This window comes from Mustela putorius, unplaced genomic scaffold (assembly GCF_011764305.1).
Source record: "Mustela putorius furo isolate JIRA1106 unplaced genomic scaffold, ASM1176430v1.1 tig00000174_pilon_pilon_pilon, whole genome shotgun sequence".
Taxonomy (NCBI): Eukaryota; Metazoa; Chordata; class Mammalia; order Carnivora; family Mustelidae; genus Mustela; species Mustela putorius.
Genome location: NW_025421304.1, coordinates 402,036 through 421,578, shown reverse-complemented (window position 1 = coordinate 421,578; position 19,543 = coordinate 402,036). Strand labels below are relative to the sequence as shown.

Below are 19,543 nucleotides of genomic sequence, written 5' to 3'. Positions count from 1 at the left end.
ATTGGCTTTTTTTTTCATCAAGCACGATGCCCTTAAGTTCCAGCCAAGATATTGCACCTATCGATAGCTAACTCCTTTTTATTGATGAGTATGATTCTATTGTATATATGAGTTCTGTGTTTTCTTAGATTCTGTCTGTGTCTCTTTGGCATCTATTTACCACAAGCCCAGTTGCATTAAGTATGTTTTCTTATTTTCTGTATTCCTGATGTTTGGGCATTTGGGAGCCTTACAGTCCTGGAGAGAGATTCCCTCCCAGGCCGATCAATTCTTAGAGCTAGCAAAGGGCTTACTTAGCAAGAAGCATGTCTTTTACATATAAACCAACCAAACCAGGATCTATATATCCCAACCATCTCCTTATCTGCCTTATCTGTGCTAAATCATCCCAGGGTGAGATGCCAGGCATCTAGAGACCTCTGCTATATTAAAATTCAATTGGGCAAAACTTAAAGATCTCCCTGGCTTTATTCCACATTCCTTAATTGGGTAGCACTCAATCTAGTAGGTAAAAAGGAGTTCCAAAGAGCCATACAAAGCAAGAGATTTTATAGTCAGAAGAGAGCAGGAACAAGAAAACTGTACTAGGCAAAAAAAATAATAATAATAATAAGATTTGTTATTGCAAGGTTACTTTACTTCAGGGGCAGGATGGCTAAAATATTGTGACAACAGCAGAGGGGGGTGAGGATGTGGAGAACTAGATCACCTATGTATTGCAGTATATATAATATAATAATACAACACATCCACTCTTGAAAATAGTTCAGCAGTTTCTTATAAATCTCAAAATGCACTTACCATATGACTTAGCAATGGAACTACTTTGCATTTATCCCAGAGAACTGAAAACTGTGTTTACATAAAGTCTGTACATGAATGTTCATATTAGCTTTATTCGTTATAGCCAAAACTTGGAAATAATTCATATATCCTTGAATGGAGAAATAGTTTTTAAAATTGTGGCACATTAAAAAAAAAAACACAAATAAGGGCACCTGGGTGGCTCAGTGGGTTAAGCCGCTGCCTTCGGCTCAGGTTATGATCTCAGGGTCCTGGGTCCTCTGCTCGGCAGGGAGCCTGCTTCCCCTCTCTCTCTCTCTCTCTCTGCCTGCCTCTCCGTCTACTTGTGATCTCTGTCAAATAAATAAATAAAATCTTTAAAAAAAAAACACACACAAATAAAAAACAAAAAAAATTGTGGCATAGTTACATCATGGAATACTACTCAACCATTGGTATATGCAACAACTCAGATGGATTTCAAGGCAATTATGCTGAGGGAAAAAAAAAAAGCCAGTCACAAGAGTCTATATATTGTATGACTCCATTTATATGGCATTCTTGAAATTTAAAAAATTATCGAAATGGTGAACAGATTAATAGTCACCAGGGCTTAAGGATGTGGGAAGTTGTTTGCAAGGTTATAAAGTGGTAGCATCGGGGGGCCTGGGTGGCTCAGTGGGTTAAAGCCTCCGCCTTTGGCTCAGGTCATGATCCCAGGGATCTGGATTCGAGCCCTGCATCAGGCTTTATGCTCAGCACGGAGCCTGCTTCTCTCTCTCTGACTTCCTCTCTGCCTACTTGTGATCTCTGTCAAATAAATAAATAAAATCTTAAAAAAAAATAAAGTGATAGCATCAAGGTAGCCTTGTGGTGATTAAACAGTTTTGTATATTGTGGTGGCTATAAGAAACTTATATACATGATAAAATTATATAAGCACTGGGGCGCCTGGGTGGCTCAGTGAGTTAAAGCCTCTCCCTTCAGCTCAGGTCTTGATCCCAGGGTCCTGGGATAGAGCCCCGCATCGGGCTCTCTGCTCAGGAGGGAGCCTGCTTCCTCCTATCTGCCTACCTGTGATCTCTGTCATATAAATAAATAAAATCTTTAAAAATTAAAAAAAAAAGATTTTACACCTCTGCCTTAGTCAATTTTTTAAAAGATAGATATATAGATTTATTGATTTGACAGACCGAGATCACAATTGGGCAGAGAGGCAGGGGTGGGGTGCAGTGGGGAAGCAGGCTCCCTGCTGAGCAGAGAGCCCCATGTGGGGCTCGATTCCAGGACCCTGAGATCATGACCTGAACCAAGGCAGAGGCACCCTGCTCTAGTCAATTCTGATGTCAGTTCAATTTCTTTATAAAAATCCCCATACTTTGTCCAGATTTTCACATATGGTATAAAAATATCTATAGTATTTTACTTTGCAATAAAATTCATATACTATTATATTCACCCTTTTAAAGTATACTGTTCAGTAGTTTTTGGTATCTTCACAAAGTTGTACAACCATACACCACAAATCTCAGAACATTGTCATAACCCAGAAAGATAAAGTCCTTTAAAATATGTAGTCATTTCAATTGCACAGTATTGCTCATCTATCATCCTTATTTCCCCACACAAGTGACTAAAATGTCTACTTTTTTGTCAAATAATCAAATTTTCTATTTCAGTTTGTCGACTTTTTTCATTTATTTCTGCATAACTAAGAATGCCTTTCTCTACTCAAATTTTAGACTTGTTTTTGCTTATTTAAGCTCCTTGAGTTCTATGTTTAGTAATGACCCCTCTAGCATTTGAATATATACATGCATAATGGTTTATAAAACTTCCAATACAACATGCCATTCACAGGTTTTTCAATTGTGTGCATTTTCACATTAAATAATATGTACATTAAGGACTTAGTTCCCTAACCCATGTTAATCAATAGGGAGCACTAAGTTAAAATTCAGATATTTGACGGCTATCCTGTTGTTATGGTTTCTTCCATTCTGGTCAAATATTGTGGCCTGTATGTTTTCCGTTTTGGGAGGAACTAATTATTAGGAATCATATTCTTATCTCTTCCTGTTTTTTGACAGCTATGCTTTCAACTATTCGTCATACTCACAGGGCTTCAGACTGGCATTAATCTTGTGCAGGCATAGAAGATGGAGTCTGAAGGAAGACTATCCACAAATTCTTTTTTTCTTTTAAAATTTCATGCTGAATAATGAGTGATGAGAAAACCTTTCCTATATCTCATTACATTCATCTCTTTTTTCCATTAGGAATTCTCTTAGACAAAGGTAAACAACATGGTTAAAGTCCTTTACACAAACAGGATTTGAGTAAAGGATTTTATATTCTAGTATTCCAATATTGTACACCTGGCTGGCTCAATTGGAAGAGCGTGTGACTCTCAATCTCAGGGTCATGAATTCAAGTACCACATAGTGTATAGAGATTATTTAAATAAAAATTATTCTTTTTTTAAGTTTTATTTATTTATTTGACAGAGAGAGATCACAAGTAGGCAGAGAGGCAGGCAGACAGAGAGAGGGGGGGGAAGCAGGCTCCCTGCCAAGCAGAGAGCCCGACAAGGGGCTTGATCCCAGGACCCTGAGCCAAAGGCAGAGGCTTAACCCACTGAGCCACCCAGGCGCCCCTTAAATAAACTTTTAAAAAAGTAATCTCTACAAATAATAAAGATAACTTGAAAATGAGTGTACCAAGGAACACAGTGGACAACTTTACTAAGCATTTACTATGCAATAGGAATAGTTCTAAGCACTTTACATTTATTAATTCATTGAATCCTCACAACAAACCCACACATACAGCATGATTATCTTTAATAATACATAAGAAATAAAATGCCACTAACATATAAAAGTGAAAAGTAAAAACAAAAACTAGACGTAAACAAATTGATAACTGGTTAATTACCTTTCTAGCATGAGATTGGGGTGGATAAAAAGGAACAAAATAGTTTACAGGGAGAAAATGTGCATAATTTCAGCGATTGAAATAGGTGTTTTAAAAGAAAGAAAGGAAGATTCAAAGGTCAAAAATCAGGGCATACTTCATAACTGCAAACATTTAGATGCAAATAGAACACGAGTAATAAAATCACTTTGAAAAGTAATTAAGTATATATAACTCATTTAAAAAATCTGTATTTACTAAAATGGCAACCATATTTTTTTGGCATGATATAAAAACAGGTGAAGGGATAACACGCATGCATACCATGATTTTAAAAACAGAATCTGGGAGGTTTGCTCTATCATCTTTACAGAGTAGCCATTGATAGTTGCTATGATTACTGTTAATTTTGGTTTTTAGTTGCTGGTTTTCTGATTTTCCGTTTTATGTAAGAAAATACAAATTTGTGAAATGAAAGATTCAGAATCTTTCATTTGTGAAATGAAATGAAAGATTAATACTGACTTCAAAAACAAGGTTGTAATTCTACAATTAAAAAATACAAGGTCACACAATTTTAAACAGCATGATATTGGTGTAAGCACAAACACATAGATCAGAGAAGAAAAATAAATTCAAGCAAATATAAACAAGAATGTCTCACCAAGAAGGTAAAATAAAATAAGGGGCAAGAAAATAATTACTGAACAACTGTCCTTAGTACAAGATTGGGGGACATGGGATGGGCAAATGTCAATTTAGAATCTTAATTCATAACTTAGACTGAAATACATTTGAATTAAAAAGAAATACGAAATAAAATTTAAAAACAAAAAATAGTGAAAGTGTAACTACCAAACATGATTTTTTTGTTTGTTTGTTTAAAATATCAGTTAGGTAACAAGAGCTTTAACTTTTATTATTCATCAGTATGAGTTCCCTGATGACGAATGAGATCTGAGCCACTACTAAATGCCTTTCCACATTCCTTACAGTTATAGGGCTTTTCACCAGTGTGAATTCTCAGATGTCGCGTAAGATTTGAGCATTTATTAAAGGCCTTTCCACATTCACTACATTCATATGGTTTTTCATCTGTATGAATTCTCTGATGTTGAAAAAGTTGTGAGTTCTGAGTAAAGGCCTTCCCACATTCAAGACATTCAAAGGGTTTCTCACCAGCGTGAATTCTCTGATGTTGACGAAGTTGTGAGCTCTGGGTAAAAGCTTTCCCACATTCCTTACAATCATAGGGTTTCTCCCCAGTGTGAATTCTCTGATGATTAGTAAGCGCCGAGCCACTACTAAAGGCCTTGCCACATTCCTTGCACTCATAGGGTTTTTCACCAGTATGAATTCTCTGATGCTGAACAAGCTTTGAGCTCTGAGTGAAAGCTTTGCCACATTCTTTACATTCATAGGGCTTCTCACCTGTATGAATTCTCACATGTTGAAAAAGTTGTGAGCTCTTAGTAAAGGCTTTCCCACATACTTTACATTCATAGGGTTTTTCACCAGTGTGAATTCTCTGATGGTCAATAAGATTTGAGCAATAGCTAAAGGCTTTCCCACATTCCTTACATTCATAGGGCTTCTTACCAGTATGAATTCTCTGATGTTGAGAAAGGTATGAGCTACAACTGAAAGCCTTGCCACATTCCTTACATTCAAAGGGTTTTTCACCAGTGTGAATTTTCAGATGTCGAGTAACATGGGAGCCACAACTAAAGAATTTCCCACACTCCTTGCATTCATAAGATTTTTCACCAATATGAATTCTTTGATGTTGAATAAATTGTGAATTCTGACTAAAGACCTTTCCACATTTCTTACATTCATAGGGTTTCTCTTCATTATTAATTATTTGATGTAGAGTAAAGAATGTCTGTTGAATAAATGTGGGCATGTATTCATGAGTGAGTATTTCTTGGCTGAACTGCCCACTTTGATATCCCAGTTGTTTTTCAAAGTGGTTTCTATATTCCAAAATGTCTCTAAAACTGGAGTACTCAAAGCCATGCTTTGTAAGTCCCATTATCTCCCTCTGGCATGACTCTATTTCATAAACTTCCTTCTTCAGAGACAGTAACTTGGTTTCACACATTGATTCCAGATCTGAAAGAAAATGAAATGGTAAATATTCTTACCGCCCTACTCCCACCACCCATTTGGGAAAAGTTAAACTTTTATAATAGAAATAGGAAAATTAAAGTGAAAACAGTATTTCACAGTAAATGACATACAGTTCTCAAGTACATCTGTTTAATCTGAAAAGAGACCCCCAAAACGCACTGAAATTAATTAGATCTAATGCAGATTGTGAGGGAGGAGACTACAGAAAAAGGAACCCACAATGATTCTCAAATATTGATGTGCATCAGAATCAGAAGGGAAGGATAGTAAACATACAATACTTGGGCATATGGAAAGATTACAAGTCATACATACATGTATATAAGCATGCATGTATGTACACGTAAGAAACCATCATACTATATGTACCACAAAAAGTGGATAATTTCCTGACCTCTATTAAAGGCTTCCTGAGAGGAACAAATACACATTGGGGAAGATTTCTGGGCTCTGCAGTATGATAAAGAATAAATTTGGTCTTTGTCCCTGGTTTCTAACACAGAGCTTCAAAAACCTTTGGAATTTCCTGAGTGATAGGACTGGGTTTTGCTATGCTAATGAGGTGACTCATGGCAATACCTAGATAGTTGTAGGACTGGTCACCAGAAAGATTCAGCATGTTATTAGGGGGTTGGGACTTACAGCTACTGGACTTCTGCGGAGGAGAGAAGAGCCAGAGATTGAGTGGCCAATGACACACTCAGTCATGCCAGTGTGATTAAATACCAATAAAAACTCTGTACACCAAAGCTCAGACTTTCTGGTTGATGAACACACTTGATGCGCCAGGAAGGTGATATAACTTGACTCCACAGGGAGAGGGCATGGAACCTCTGTAAAACTATCCTCTTCTATGTCTACTGCCAATGGCCTCTCTTCCAAACCAGAATCATCTCTTACTCAGACCACTGAAGTAGCCTACCAACCCATCTCCCCACCAAGTTCTCACACTCTTTAATCCATTTGGCAACCCAAATTAACGTGGCCCGGTGTTCCACTGCTTGAAACCAAACTCCTCACACTCACTGGTAAAGACCAACTGATCTCCAATCCTGACTCACACTCCACTCTTGCTTGCTCATTGGCCCAGTAACCCCACTTTCTTTCAGTTCTGCAAACACATCAAACTTTCCCCTCCTAGAAGGGCCTTTACAGGGGGATCTTCCCTCCATCTGGAGTTTTCTTTTCTTTTCAAAGATTTTATTTATTAGAGAGAGAGAGAGCATGAGTGGTGGGGCAGGGAGTGGGGGGCAAATGGAGAGGGAGAAGCAGATGCCCCACTTAGCAGGGAGCCTGATGTGGGCCTCGATCCCAGAACCCTGGATTCATGACCTGAGCTGAAGGTAGACAAAACCAACTGAGCCACGCAGACACCCTGGAGTTTTCTTAATACATTAAATTGTAAGACCTAGCACTGAGCCTACTACTACAGTAATTCTGAAATACTGACAGCATGAATTATTTTTCAATATGTCTACATTAACAGTAAGATGATATGAAAATGTCTGTGATTTCCATTCATGTCAAAGTCACAGGAACTACTAATACTGCTATGGTTTGTTCCAAACACCACAGTAGGAAGATATGCAATTTTCAGTTTGAGTTTACTAAATATAAAGATGTATTTTTTTCTTCTTATCCAAGTTCACAGATGCCCTAAATTCTATTCAAAAGAATCCAAAGCCCATAGCCAAGGCCCACAGGACCCCAAATCATCAGCAGGTACACCCCACCTCTCACATGCACCTAGCACACAAACACACAAACACACGTACATCCTGCTACTTTGCTGATCTCCTTTCCCACAAGTCCCTCTGCTTATTCCGTTCCAGTCACAATGGTAAGAGCTAAAAAGCTCCTCATTCAGGGACTTTGTTCTTCCTTTTCCTTCTGCCTGAATCTCTTCTACCAGATACTTAACAACATTTGTTCACTCGCTTCCTGCAGGTCTTGGTTAAATTATCACCTCATCAAAGAGGCCTTCTCTAACCTCCCTTCATAACACTTCCCACTATCTGACATTAAAAACATATCTGTTTTTTCTCCCTCACCCTCTAGAACACAGGCTCCACCAGAGCAAAACTCTGAATGTTTTATTCAATGCTGTAATCCCAGCACCGGGACCAATACTTACTATATAGTAATGCTCTTCTGGAGCATTTAAGATAAGGTAACACTTTATCCTAAATCTCTCCTTCTCTGCCACCTCTTCATTTCCATTATAGGCCTTTTCATTTTCCCCAACATCGTCATCACAGGAGGTGACCGCAATCACTTGCAAGCCTCCCAACTATTCATTCAGTACAGATTTTCCACTTCTGCATATTGAGCCTCTGACTTCCCTCTGAGCTCCCTGATTCTCTTTACTAGACTCTACTTGGTGGAAATTATTCATGATATATATATATATATTTTTTTTTAAAGATTTTATTTATTTGACAGAGAGAGAGCGAGAGAGAGAGCGAGCAAGTGAGCACAGGTAGGCAGAGGGAGAGAGAGAGAGAAGCAGGCTCTCCACTGAGCAGGGAGTCCGATGTGAGGTTTGATCCCAGGACCCTGGGATCATGACCTGACCCAAAGGCAGTCGCTTAGCTGACTGAGCCACCCAGGTGCCCCCTATTCATGGATATATTTTAGCACTACTTTTCGACTCCCAAGTTCTTAATAGGTGACATGATTAGCAAACGACAGCACCTGGCAGGCTCCCTTGCACAAATCAGTAAATGAAAAACACTGGGTAAAGGAAAAATGCACAACCAACTGATAAAACAAGTCATTGGCAAGTAATATTCACGAAGACCAGCACTTGGAGGCAGGGCAGTGCATACACGCATGTGCAGGCATGCATACACACAAACCATTCAGGTGAGAGGAAGGAAAGCAGCAAGGAACTGAATCTAAAATATGGGTGAAAGTGTTTGTTTTTGTTTTTAAGATTTTATTTATTTATTTGACAGAGATTACAAGTAGGCAGAGAGGCAGGCAGAGAGAGAGAGGAGGAAGCAGGCTCCCTGCTGAGCGGAGAGCCCGATGCGGGGCTGGATCCCAGGATCCCGGGATCATGACCTGAGTGGAAGGCAGAGGCTTTGACCCACTGAGCCACCCAGGTGCCCCGGGTAAAAGTGTTTTATTGGAGGGGAAGTGAAGAGCCCCTCCTATTTGAAATTATGGCAGTTGTTGGAGAAGAGTAGCAGAAAGAGTAGTAAGTGAGAGAAGGAATGAAATGGGTCATTTGTAAACTCATTCTAAGAGGACTTGGTTTTTTCCCACAAGCCTAGACAACACCTCAAAAGTGCTGGGTTTACCTGTGGTGCCTTGCTCCTACCCAAACGCTTCTCACTCACCTGAACACAGGCCTCTTGTCAGCTCTCTGCCAACCATCCAGGGCTCTTTTCCTTGTTCCAATAAGGAGATAACTTGAGGCTTAGGAATGTAAAGTCCTGCTCACAAGAAAAGATATGGGACATGGTTATGCTGTGGGTAAACCAGATCCAGAAATCAGATCCAGTCCCTTGATGACCAAAGAGGAGATGCCACTACAGGAACAGCCAAAGAAAGAGGTCGAAGATTCTGCCACAGTCACTAGAGTTGCCCATTTCCAACTCTTCCTTTGCATTGCAGCTCAAACCACTTATTTGGGAATAGGGAGCAGAAATTCAGCCGGTAACTTGAAAAGCAGCTGGGAAATTCACTGTGGAAGAAACATGCCAGAGGAGAACTCTAAATTACTGGTATAGAAGCCCTTACCCATTGACAGCAGATTGCTATAGTTCTCCAACATCACATCTCTGTACAAGTCCCTCTGACCAGGGTCCAGGCACTCCCACTCCTCCTGTGAGAAGTCTACAGACACATCACTGAACATCACTGATCCCTGAAACAATAAACATATGTATTACTTGTGTAATAAAAGAAATAATCAGAGACTATTGCACTTGTACTATGGGGTAAAGCAAATGAATGACTGTATTGTATCACTCTTAATCAGTATATTTGGATCTTAAAAATAGATGCAGGAGTAATTAATTTTATAATAACATTTCTAGAGGGTACCTGGCTGGCTCGGTTGGTAGAGCATGTGACTCCTGATCTTGGGGTTTTAAGTCTGAGCCCCATGTTGGCTGTAGAGAATACATCCAAAAATAAAATCTTAAAGAAAATCTATGAATAAATTTAACCAAAGTTGCAAAAGACCTATGCTCTGGAAACTATAAAACACTGATGAAAGAAATTGCAGATGACAAATAAATGGAGATATTCCATACTCATGGACTGGGAGAACAAATACCATTAAAATGTCTGTAGGATCCAAAGCAATCTACAGATTTAATGCAATCCGTATCAAAATACCAACAGCATTTTTCACAGAACTAAAGCAAACACTCCTAAAGTTTGTATGGAACCACAAAAGACTGGAATAGCCAAAGCAATCTTGAAAAAATAACAAAACTGGAGTTATCACAATTTCAGGCTTCAAGTTAAATTATAAAGTTGTAATAATCAAAACAGTATGGAACGGGCACAAAAATAGACACATAGACAAATGGAACAGAACAGAAAGCCCAGAAACAAAACCACAATTGTGTGGCCAATTAATCTTTGACAAGAGAGGAAAGAATATACAATGGGGAAAAGACAGTCTCTTCAACAAACGGTGTTGGGAAAACTCAATAGCGACATGCAAAAGAATGAAACTGGACCACTTTCTTACACCATATACAAAAACAAACTGAATTAAAGACCTAAACATGAGACCTAAAATCATAAAAATCCTAGGAGAGACCACAGGCAGTAACTTCTCTGATATCAGCTGTAACATCTTTCTAGATATGTCTCCTGAGACAAGGGAAATAAAAGAAAAAGTAAACTATTGGGACTACGTGAAAATAAGAAGTTTCTGCATAGCAAAGGAAACAATCAACAAAGTTTGCAAAGGCAACCTATAGAATGAGAGAAGATATTTGCAAGTGACATATCTGACAAAGGGTTAATATCCAAAATATATAAAAAACTGATACAAATCAACATCCTAAAAACAAATAATCCAATTTTTAAAAATGGGCAAAAGACATGAACAGACATTCCTCCAAGTAAGACATACAGATGGCCAACAGATACATGAGAAGATGCTCAACATCACTGTTCATCAGGAAATGTAAATCAAAACCACAATGAGATATCACCTCACACCTGTCAGAATGGCTAAAATCAACAACACAAGAAACAACAGGTGTTGGTGAGGACATGGAGAACATGAACCCTCTTGCGCTAGGGTGGGAATTCAAACTGGTATGGCCACTGTGGAAGACAGTATGGAAGTTCCTCAAAAAACTAAAAATATAACTACTCTATGATCCAGTCATTGCATTACTGAATACAAAATATTAACTCAAAGGGATGCACCCCTATGTTTATATGGCAGCATTACTTACAATACCCAAATTATAGAAGCAACCTCAATGTCCATTGATAGGTGAAGGGACAAGGTATGGTATTTATATAGACAATGGGATATTACTCAGCCATAAAAAGAATGAAATCTTGCCATTGCAACAACATGGATGGATCTAAGGAAAATAAGCAAGTCAGAGAAAAAGACAAATACCATATAATTTCATTCATATGTCAAATTTTAAAAATGAAACAAACCAACAAAGGAAAAAAAGAGAGAGACCAAAAAAAAAAAAAAAAAGAAGAAAAAAAAAAAAAAAAAAAGACTCTCAACCACAGAGAAAAAACAAATGGTTACTAGAGCGGAGGTTGTTGGGGGATGGGTGGAATAAATGAAGGGGATTAAGAGTACACTTATCTTGATGAGCACTGAGTAATATATGGAATTGCTGAATCACTATATTGTACACCTGAAACAAATATAACATTATATGTTAACTGAACAAAAAGGGTAATCAGTTTATTTTATATTGAAAACAAACAAGTTCCTGACTCTATTTATTGAAAAGGCCTAGAAATAATAATTTATCCAGTACAAATAAACACCCCAGTGTCTACATTGTAGTCCTTAAGTATCATATTCAAATGAAAAGAACCAAGGTCCTTTGGGGAAAGAGATGATTTCAGGATTGAGTCAGAAATGCACAGGATGAGTCTGAACTATTCTATTGTATCAGAAAACAAGAGAGCTATCAAAAACTATTAGAATCATGTTACAAGGACTCAGGCACCAACTTGAAGAGCCTCTCTATGGCCAAAAACGGTATAATATGAGGATCTAATATAATGGACCTATAGATTAAAAAATTTTAAATTATGAGCTAGTAACAACAATGAATTAAAAAATCTTCTGGTCACCTTTTTAGGATTCTAAGAAACTAACTCATTATTCAAATATTCTTTCCTAGATAGACTATCCTTTAGGGTAACCAGACAGTTGATGGGAAGTTTTAATTTATAAAGAGAATTTCACCTAATCTATGAAGGAGGAATGACAGAATTAAAATATCATTCTGAAACCTCTAGTCTAGACAGTAACCATCAATGGTGGGTAACATTACAAAAAGGAACAGAACTAGATATAATGTGCCTCCTGATAGACTCACATATCACCACCTATGACATACTCATGACAAAAAAAAAAAAAAATCCCAACTGAATCTGATCAAGCATCTAGACTTAACTACCAATTTTCAGGAAACAGTTAAATGATGCCACAGAGATGCAATTGGCAAAATCCGAAGAGTGGACAACAAACCATTTTTTTTTCCTTTTCTAACAAAAACATACACAGAAAGAAAATAGATGGAAGGGGTACCTACAAAATAAGAGATTCAAAAGACCTCAGTGAACTGCAGTGCACAGTCCTTATTTGGATTCTAATTCAAATAAGCAATTAAAGAATTCAACGATTATAAAAATTTGAACACTGGCTAGATACTGATGATACTAAGAAATTACTTCTAACTTCTCTAGAGGCAATAATGGCATAATGGTTGTTCTTAAAAATAATCCTTATCTTTTAGAAATACAATTTGTATTTTCTTCAAAATAATCCTGCATATAGGAGTGAGGGCAGGGTAATGTGTAAGGAAGAAACAGGTATCAATATAAATGAAACAAGATTGACTGGGAGGTGAAGCTGAATGGTAAGTCTATGGGAGTTCTTAACTCCTCCACTTTCCTATGTCTGAAATTCATTATTATGAAAATTTTTAAAGGGGGTTGGTAGAGAATAGAATATCTGCAAGGATCTAAGCACACAAATAGCATTGCTTTAAACAAAATTGTGATATAACTGTTGTGGGATAAGGAAGTAGAGTGTGATATAGCAAATCTAAATGCACACATACCTTGCAAAAAAATAACTACAAAATGTCGAAAAATTTGATTAATCAAGATAGCAATATAGGAATATTCATTAAAATATGGATGTATTCTATTGTAAATAGCTAAAAGAGATGCAAGTATCTCCATTTAGGGAGTATCTTTATTTCTGAGATTAAAAACAACAACAAACAAACTGGTGAGTCATATGGAAATTCCTCATGACCCACATTTCCTGTTCAACTTTATTTTTTTTTTTAAAGATTTTATTTATTTATTTGACAGAGAGAGATCACAAGTAGGCAGAGAGGCAGGCAGAGAGAGAGAGAGGAGGAAGCAGGCTCCCTGCTGAGCAGAGAGCCCGATGCGGGACTCGATCCCAAGACCCTGAGATCATGACCTGAGCCGAAGGCAGCGGTTTAACCCACTGAGCCACTCAGGCGCCCAACCTGTTCAACTTTAAATTGAAATTCGTTCATGGATGCCCTAAAAGTCACAGAGACCTATAGGATCAGCTACCGAGACCACAATCTTCCAAGCTCATAAACCAGGAGGTGTCGCATTTGGAACATTTGGAACTATCAACATCATTTCCTATTCTATCTGACTGGTAAATACCGATCCGTAGAACAAACCTGTGCTTGCTCCCACCTAAGCAACTTGTACTTCTCCATCTCTTCAAGTCACTGGAAAAACTAAGTTCATTCTACAAAACTACTCTTATTTCTTTTTATAAGAATTCATTTCCTGGGGCGCCTGGGTGGCTCAGCAGGTTAAAGCCTCTGCCTTCGGCCCAGGTCATGATCCCAGGGTCCTGGGATCGAGCCCCGCATCGGGCTCTCTACTCAGTGCAGAGCCTGCTTCTCTCTCTCTCTCTCTGCCTGCCTCTCTGCCTACTTGTGTTCTCTGTCAAATAAATAAATAAAATCTTAAAAATAAAAAAAAAAAGAATTCATTTCCTTTCCATCATAGCTCCTGGGAGAGGGCTGAGAAAAGAGATGCCAGAGGAAAATATTAATGCTGGGTCAAAAGAAGAGGGCACTTAAGAATGGTGATGTATTATCTGGTTAGAGTGATGGGGAAAGGAGACCAAGGATCCTGAAGGGGAAAAGGGAACCTGATAGTCAAAAATGTTAGGAGTAGTGGGGCACCTGGGTGGCTCAGTGGGTTAAGCCGCTGCCTTCGGCTCAGGTCATGATCTCAGGGTCCTGGGATCGAGTCCCGCATGGGGCTCTCTGCTCAGCGGGGAGCCTGCTTCCCTCTCTCTCTCTCTCTCTGCCTGCCTCTCTGTCTACTGTGATCTCTCTCTGTCAAATAAATAAATAAAATCTTTAAAAAAAAAAAAAAGTTAGGAGTAGGAAAACAAATAGTCACATGACCATTAGAAAATTTTTTTCCTTTCCTTTTTTTTCTTTCTTTTTGAAACTAAATGTCAGGAAGGTAAGAAAAAAAGCATCAACTCACCTGGGCCATGGCTTTCAGTATTCAGGAGAGGATGAATCCTTCTTGGGGCTGTTTTCCTGAGAAAGGATAGTATTCTGAGAAAGCAGACTGGGGAAGCAAAGAAATGTTCTAGAAAACCACACTGGCTTTCAGCTGATCACTCCAGGTCTTATGACATAACTGCGGTCAGTGGGAGTATGGGATAAATCCTACTTCTTCAACCCCAGAAGTCCAAGGCCTTAGCTCTAGAGAAATGGATCCTGACTAGTGGATTCCAAGGAATACAGACTCCTATTCCCTCTCCTTCACCTGATTAAGCCAGGTTCTTGCGTCAGCCAAGTGATTCAGGCCAGACCTTGTCCCACTTCAGTGAACCCAAGACATAGCTGCTTTGACCGGCCTGAGGAGATCCCTCCTCTGTGGTCCTCACTCAGGTCCTCAAGCAAATTCACCCAAATGGTACCCTTTGTCCAGGAACCCAGTATGCTCTGATCAGAAGGACTAAGACTTCCCTAATGAAGTCTTCTCTCTTCTCAAGCCCAAGACAGTCTGTGAACTCCCATCCCCCCAGAACTCCTCACCTCAGCCATACACAGAGGCACTCCTCATTCTTACCCTATAGTTCAGTTCAGTTTTTCTAAAATAATAATTATAATAATAACAACAACAACAACAGCAACAACTTTGCCTATATGTTTTTGCCACATAAAACAAGGTGTAACTTTTATAACTTTTTTTTAAAAACTAAAGTTTATGGCATAAATTAGTACAGTGAAACAGACATCCTAATTACTAAAATTAGACCAATTTTGTAACTGAAAGGAACCAGAGGAATGTTTATTTTTCAACTGTGACTGAAAGACTTATCCAGAGGCAGGAAATTAACTGGCCCAGAGAAGCTTAATAGAAGTTATGGGGAAAAAATAAAGCAGTTGTTTCCTATGGAGTACTGGTTTTCTAATGGATTTAGTGGGGGAAAAAAAGATTAAATAATACTTTTGATAGTGCCTTCTCCCTGATTTTACTGTGAATGCTTCTAGTATTAGATATTAGCTTCATTGGGCATTAGGTTAGTTCTATTTTTCTTTAACCCTTTAATAACAGAAATCTGCAAACACACTCAAAAGTAGAGTTTAAACAGTATGAAAATCCTCCATGTACTAGCTTCAATAATTATCAGGTCATGGCCAACGTGGTTTTATCTAGATTCTTCTCCACTAATTTTAGGTTAGCTTTGATTTTTGTTTAAATAGCTTTACTGAGATATACTTTGCATGTTATCTAAGTCAATCACTTAAAATACATAAATTCTATTTTTTTTTTTACTATATCCATATGATCTAATTTTAGAACATTTTCACTTCTACAAAAGAAAGCCCATTAACAGGCAATCTCCTTTTTCCCCTCCTCCCTCGGCCCTAAGCAGACACAAATCTATTTTCTGCCTCTATTGACTTGTATAGCATTTCATATAAATGGAATCATATGATATGTGGCCTTTTGTGACTAGATTTTTTTCATTTATTATGTTTTCAAGGTATATCCATATTGTGGTATGTTACCAGAACTTCATTCCCTTTTATTGCTGAATAATATTCCATCGTATGGATAGGACACATCAGGGTGCTGGGATCCAGCCCTGCATCAGGTTCTCTGCTCAGTGGGGAGCCTACTTCCCCCCCCTCCCCTACTCTGACTGCCTCTCTGCCTACTTGTGGTCTCTGTCAAATAAATAAAATCTTTTTAAAAAATGTTTAGAGCAACTCTTTTAAATGAACCCAAAACAAGAAAAAAAAAATGTCCAAATATATAACTGGGGTTTATAACAATAAGGATAAGTCTAAAAAATGCAATATTGTGGTAAAAAAACAAGACTCAAAACAATATTACCCAGAACAATTTAATTTCTATAAAAGACAAAACTATATTACTTATGGATGTGTAAATATATGATAAATTGTTTGATTTTTTTTTTTTGAAACACAACAAGAAAATACATTATTCACCAAAGTCAGAATAAGGGTTACCTAAAGAGGTGAAGAGAATAAGTTTATTCTGGGGACAGGAAGAACAGAGGCTTCTGGAGGGCTGACACAAGTTTTTATTATATAGTGTTTTCCTTTATAATTCTTAAACTGTATGTCTATATTTTAAACACTTTTGTGGAAATATGTAATATTCAGGAATTTTTAACCAAGGAAAAATTAATTATATAATAGCTATAAATTTTAGTGAAAACATAAAATATGAGATGATAAATGCTTTGAGATTCTGATCTTGAAAATAATGTATACTGTACACATGAAATGTGTTAGAAGGAAATCGATCAATATATTGGCAATGGTTGTATTTGGGTGGCAGGAGTTTATTTTGCTCTCTGTAACTTCCCATTTTCCAAATTCTTTAAAATAATCATATGTACATATGTATGTGTATATGTGCATGTTTAAAAAGAAGCACAAGCTTAATACACTGGAGAAATTGAGCTATTTTCTAAATTAGCAAGTGAACACTATGTAGAAAAAAATGAAGGGAACTGTTGGGATCTGTGTGTCCACCCCTTGAGGTTCCTATCATTTTCTTTAATGGAAATTTGTCCAGGTCACATAGTTGAGTCCACATTAAACAATGCCATCCAGAAGAAAAGCTTAAAAAGGAAACCCCCTAGCACCTTTTATTTGGCTTCCTCAACATTCATTCCTCCTTCTTCCTCTGGAGACCTGAGAAGAGCAGAGCTGAGGAACGAGAAAGGAATCATGAGATGCCAGGCCTTTCTTGTGGCCCAGACTGACCAGAGCAGTAGTAGTTCTGGATTCACACCTACTCCCTCCACCACAGCCCCCCCCTCCCATGGAGAGGAGGATTGAAGAGAGGTCAGAGGCTAGGCTGTTCAGAGCATTCCTGTCTGAGCATGTCAGAAGGAAAGAAATTTCTGCTGTCCAGAACCAAAATCTTCTCTGGACCTCACACAACTACTGGGACAACACACACTGCCACCCTGGGAACAATAACAGGCACCTTCCAACTGTACACACGGTGTCACAAAAAGTTACATGTTCATACTCACACGTCCTCATAAAGTCAGACATCCAGTAGGCTCAGCGTGCTAACATTCATACAAATAAAACCACACACACACACACACACACACTCAGATAACACTCATGACCGCATAATCACAGATTCTTTACATTCCCCATCTCGTACACACAATGTCACACAAAACGAACATACACTCACAGACGACCGGTGGGGACAGCCACACCTTACACACACGGAGCGTCACAGAACCACACACCTAAAACAGGGATATCCAGCCACACCTGCAAACAGAGGTTCGCGCATGGTCAGTCGCAATGACACACCCACTACAGGGACAGACAATCACACCCCTACACAGAGCGCCGCACGGTCACATAAGGTCACGGTCGCACACATGGAACCCTGTTCCTCCCTTCCCCCAGTCTGACGAACTCTTACGCGCCAGAGACTTCAGACCCGCCCAGACCGCCCCTTCAGGCTGCTCCTCCCCAACCCACGGATGCACCTGCGCAGCCTGGTCGAGCCCCCAACGCTTAGGCCGCTCACCTTGTAATTCCCCTTGCCGGGAGGCCGAGGATCCGGCAAGCGAGCGAAGGAGCGGCCCTATTCCTCCGGAGGCCTCTGGGAAATGTAGTCCGGAAGCAGGTCGGCTCAGACAAGATGGCGTCTGGCGCTTGGATTTCCTGCGGGCGCATAAGCCTGAGCCAAGCCGATACCCCCACTCCCATCTCCAGATCGCTGCAAGGGGTCTTCTAGATCCACGCGCAGTCTCCGAGCCAGGTTCCCAGGAGAGACAGCCCACACATCCTGGAGATAAGCTCCCTCTATGGGCCCTGCTAGTGCCTAGGAGCCACATGTTTCTAAAGAAATAGAAAAATGTTGCTGCGTTCCCACGGAAGTTGATCAGAGCCGCAAGAACTTCTGGGAAATGTAGTCTAGAGGTGAAAAGGGTGAGGCCACTTCCATCGAGCTTGTCTTAGGTGACTGCACGAAGCTTGTCCACAGTGAAGAGTGGAGCCCCACCCAAGACTCTTCTGGAACTTGTATCTGTTAACCTTAAAAATAAATGTAAGTTATTTTACCACCAAAATGAGTCTGTTGGGAATAACAGAATTGCAATTCAGGAGGAGAACCCTCGGCTAAAATGGTAGACAAGTCCAGCTAACAAAGAAGAGAAACAACTCTTTCATGGAAAAGGAGGAAGTTGGAAAGTTATTTTGAGGGAAAATCCTTTGGAGAAAACCAGGGTGATGATGGTTTATCATTGGCGAAACTGCAGGGGTAGTCAATTTGTTCTAGGTGAGGCAATTTAGGAACATTGGTTAATTTAGGAATATTTTTATCACCCCAAAAAGAAACCCTATACCTACCAACAATCACTCCCAATTTGTCCTAACCCTGACAACCCTAAGGAACTCTAATTTACCCTCTGTGTCTACAGATCTGCCTATTCTGAACATTTCTTATAAATACAGTGTGGTCTTCTGTGACTGGCTTCTTCTCTCAGAATAATGTTTTCAAGGACCATCTGTGTTGTGGCATGTATTTTTTATTAACAAATTCTGTTGTATGGGTATACCACATTTTCTTTGTCCATTAATCTATTTAGAGGCATTTGGATTATTTCTACTTTTGGCTATTGTGTATAATGCTGCAATGACCAATTGTGTACAAATTTTTACATGAATATACATTTCTAGTGTTCTTGGGTGTATGTATAAGAGTGGAATTACTGGGTCATACAGTAACTCTATGTTTAATATTGGCCTCAAAGAATGAGTTGGTAAGTGCTTAATGTAATAGCTTTTGAGGACTTATTTTGTGTAAGCTTTACATGTGTTTTCCTTGATCTTCCTGACATGGACGACCCTCCTATGGCACTCCTGAAAAAAATACTGTTATCAAGATTTTTGATGATGTAGAATATGTTGTGGATAGAGAACATGTC

At 38.8% G+C, this 19,543-nt stretch overlaps 1 protein-coding gene across 6 annotated transcripts; it reads right to left on the bottom strand.

Moving 5' to 3' along the window:
- Positions 1-3,552: 3,552 nt before the first annotated feature.
- ZNF383 (zinc finger protein 383) lies at positions 3,553-18,650 on the bottom strand. Of its 6 annotated transcripts, none has more exons than XM_013047707.2 (6): positions 18,142-18,650; positions 17,225-17,288; positions 14,575-14,661; positions 9,580-9,706; positions 9,177-9,272; positions 3,553-5,814 (listed from the first exon to the last, which is right to left on the bottom strand). In XM_013047707.2, the coding sequence occupies exons 3-6, from the start codon at positions 14,581-14,583 to the stop codon at positions 4,619-4,621; spliced, it is 1,428 nt and encodes a 475-aa protein (XP_012903161.2). In that variant the 5' UTR covers positions 14,584-14,661; positions 17,225-17,288; positions 18,142-18,650; the 3' UTR covers positions 3,553-4,618. The 6 variants fall into 6 exon arrangements, with proteins under 6 accessions (XP_012903161.2, XP_012903163.2, XP_044931837.1 ...); XM_013047709.2 differs by having other exon boundaries at positions 14,575-14,630; XM_045075902.1 differs by lacking the exon at positions 17,225-17,288.
- Positions 18,651-19,543: the final 893 nt, after the last annotated feature.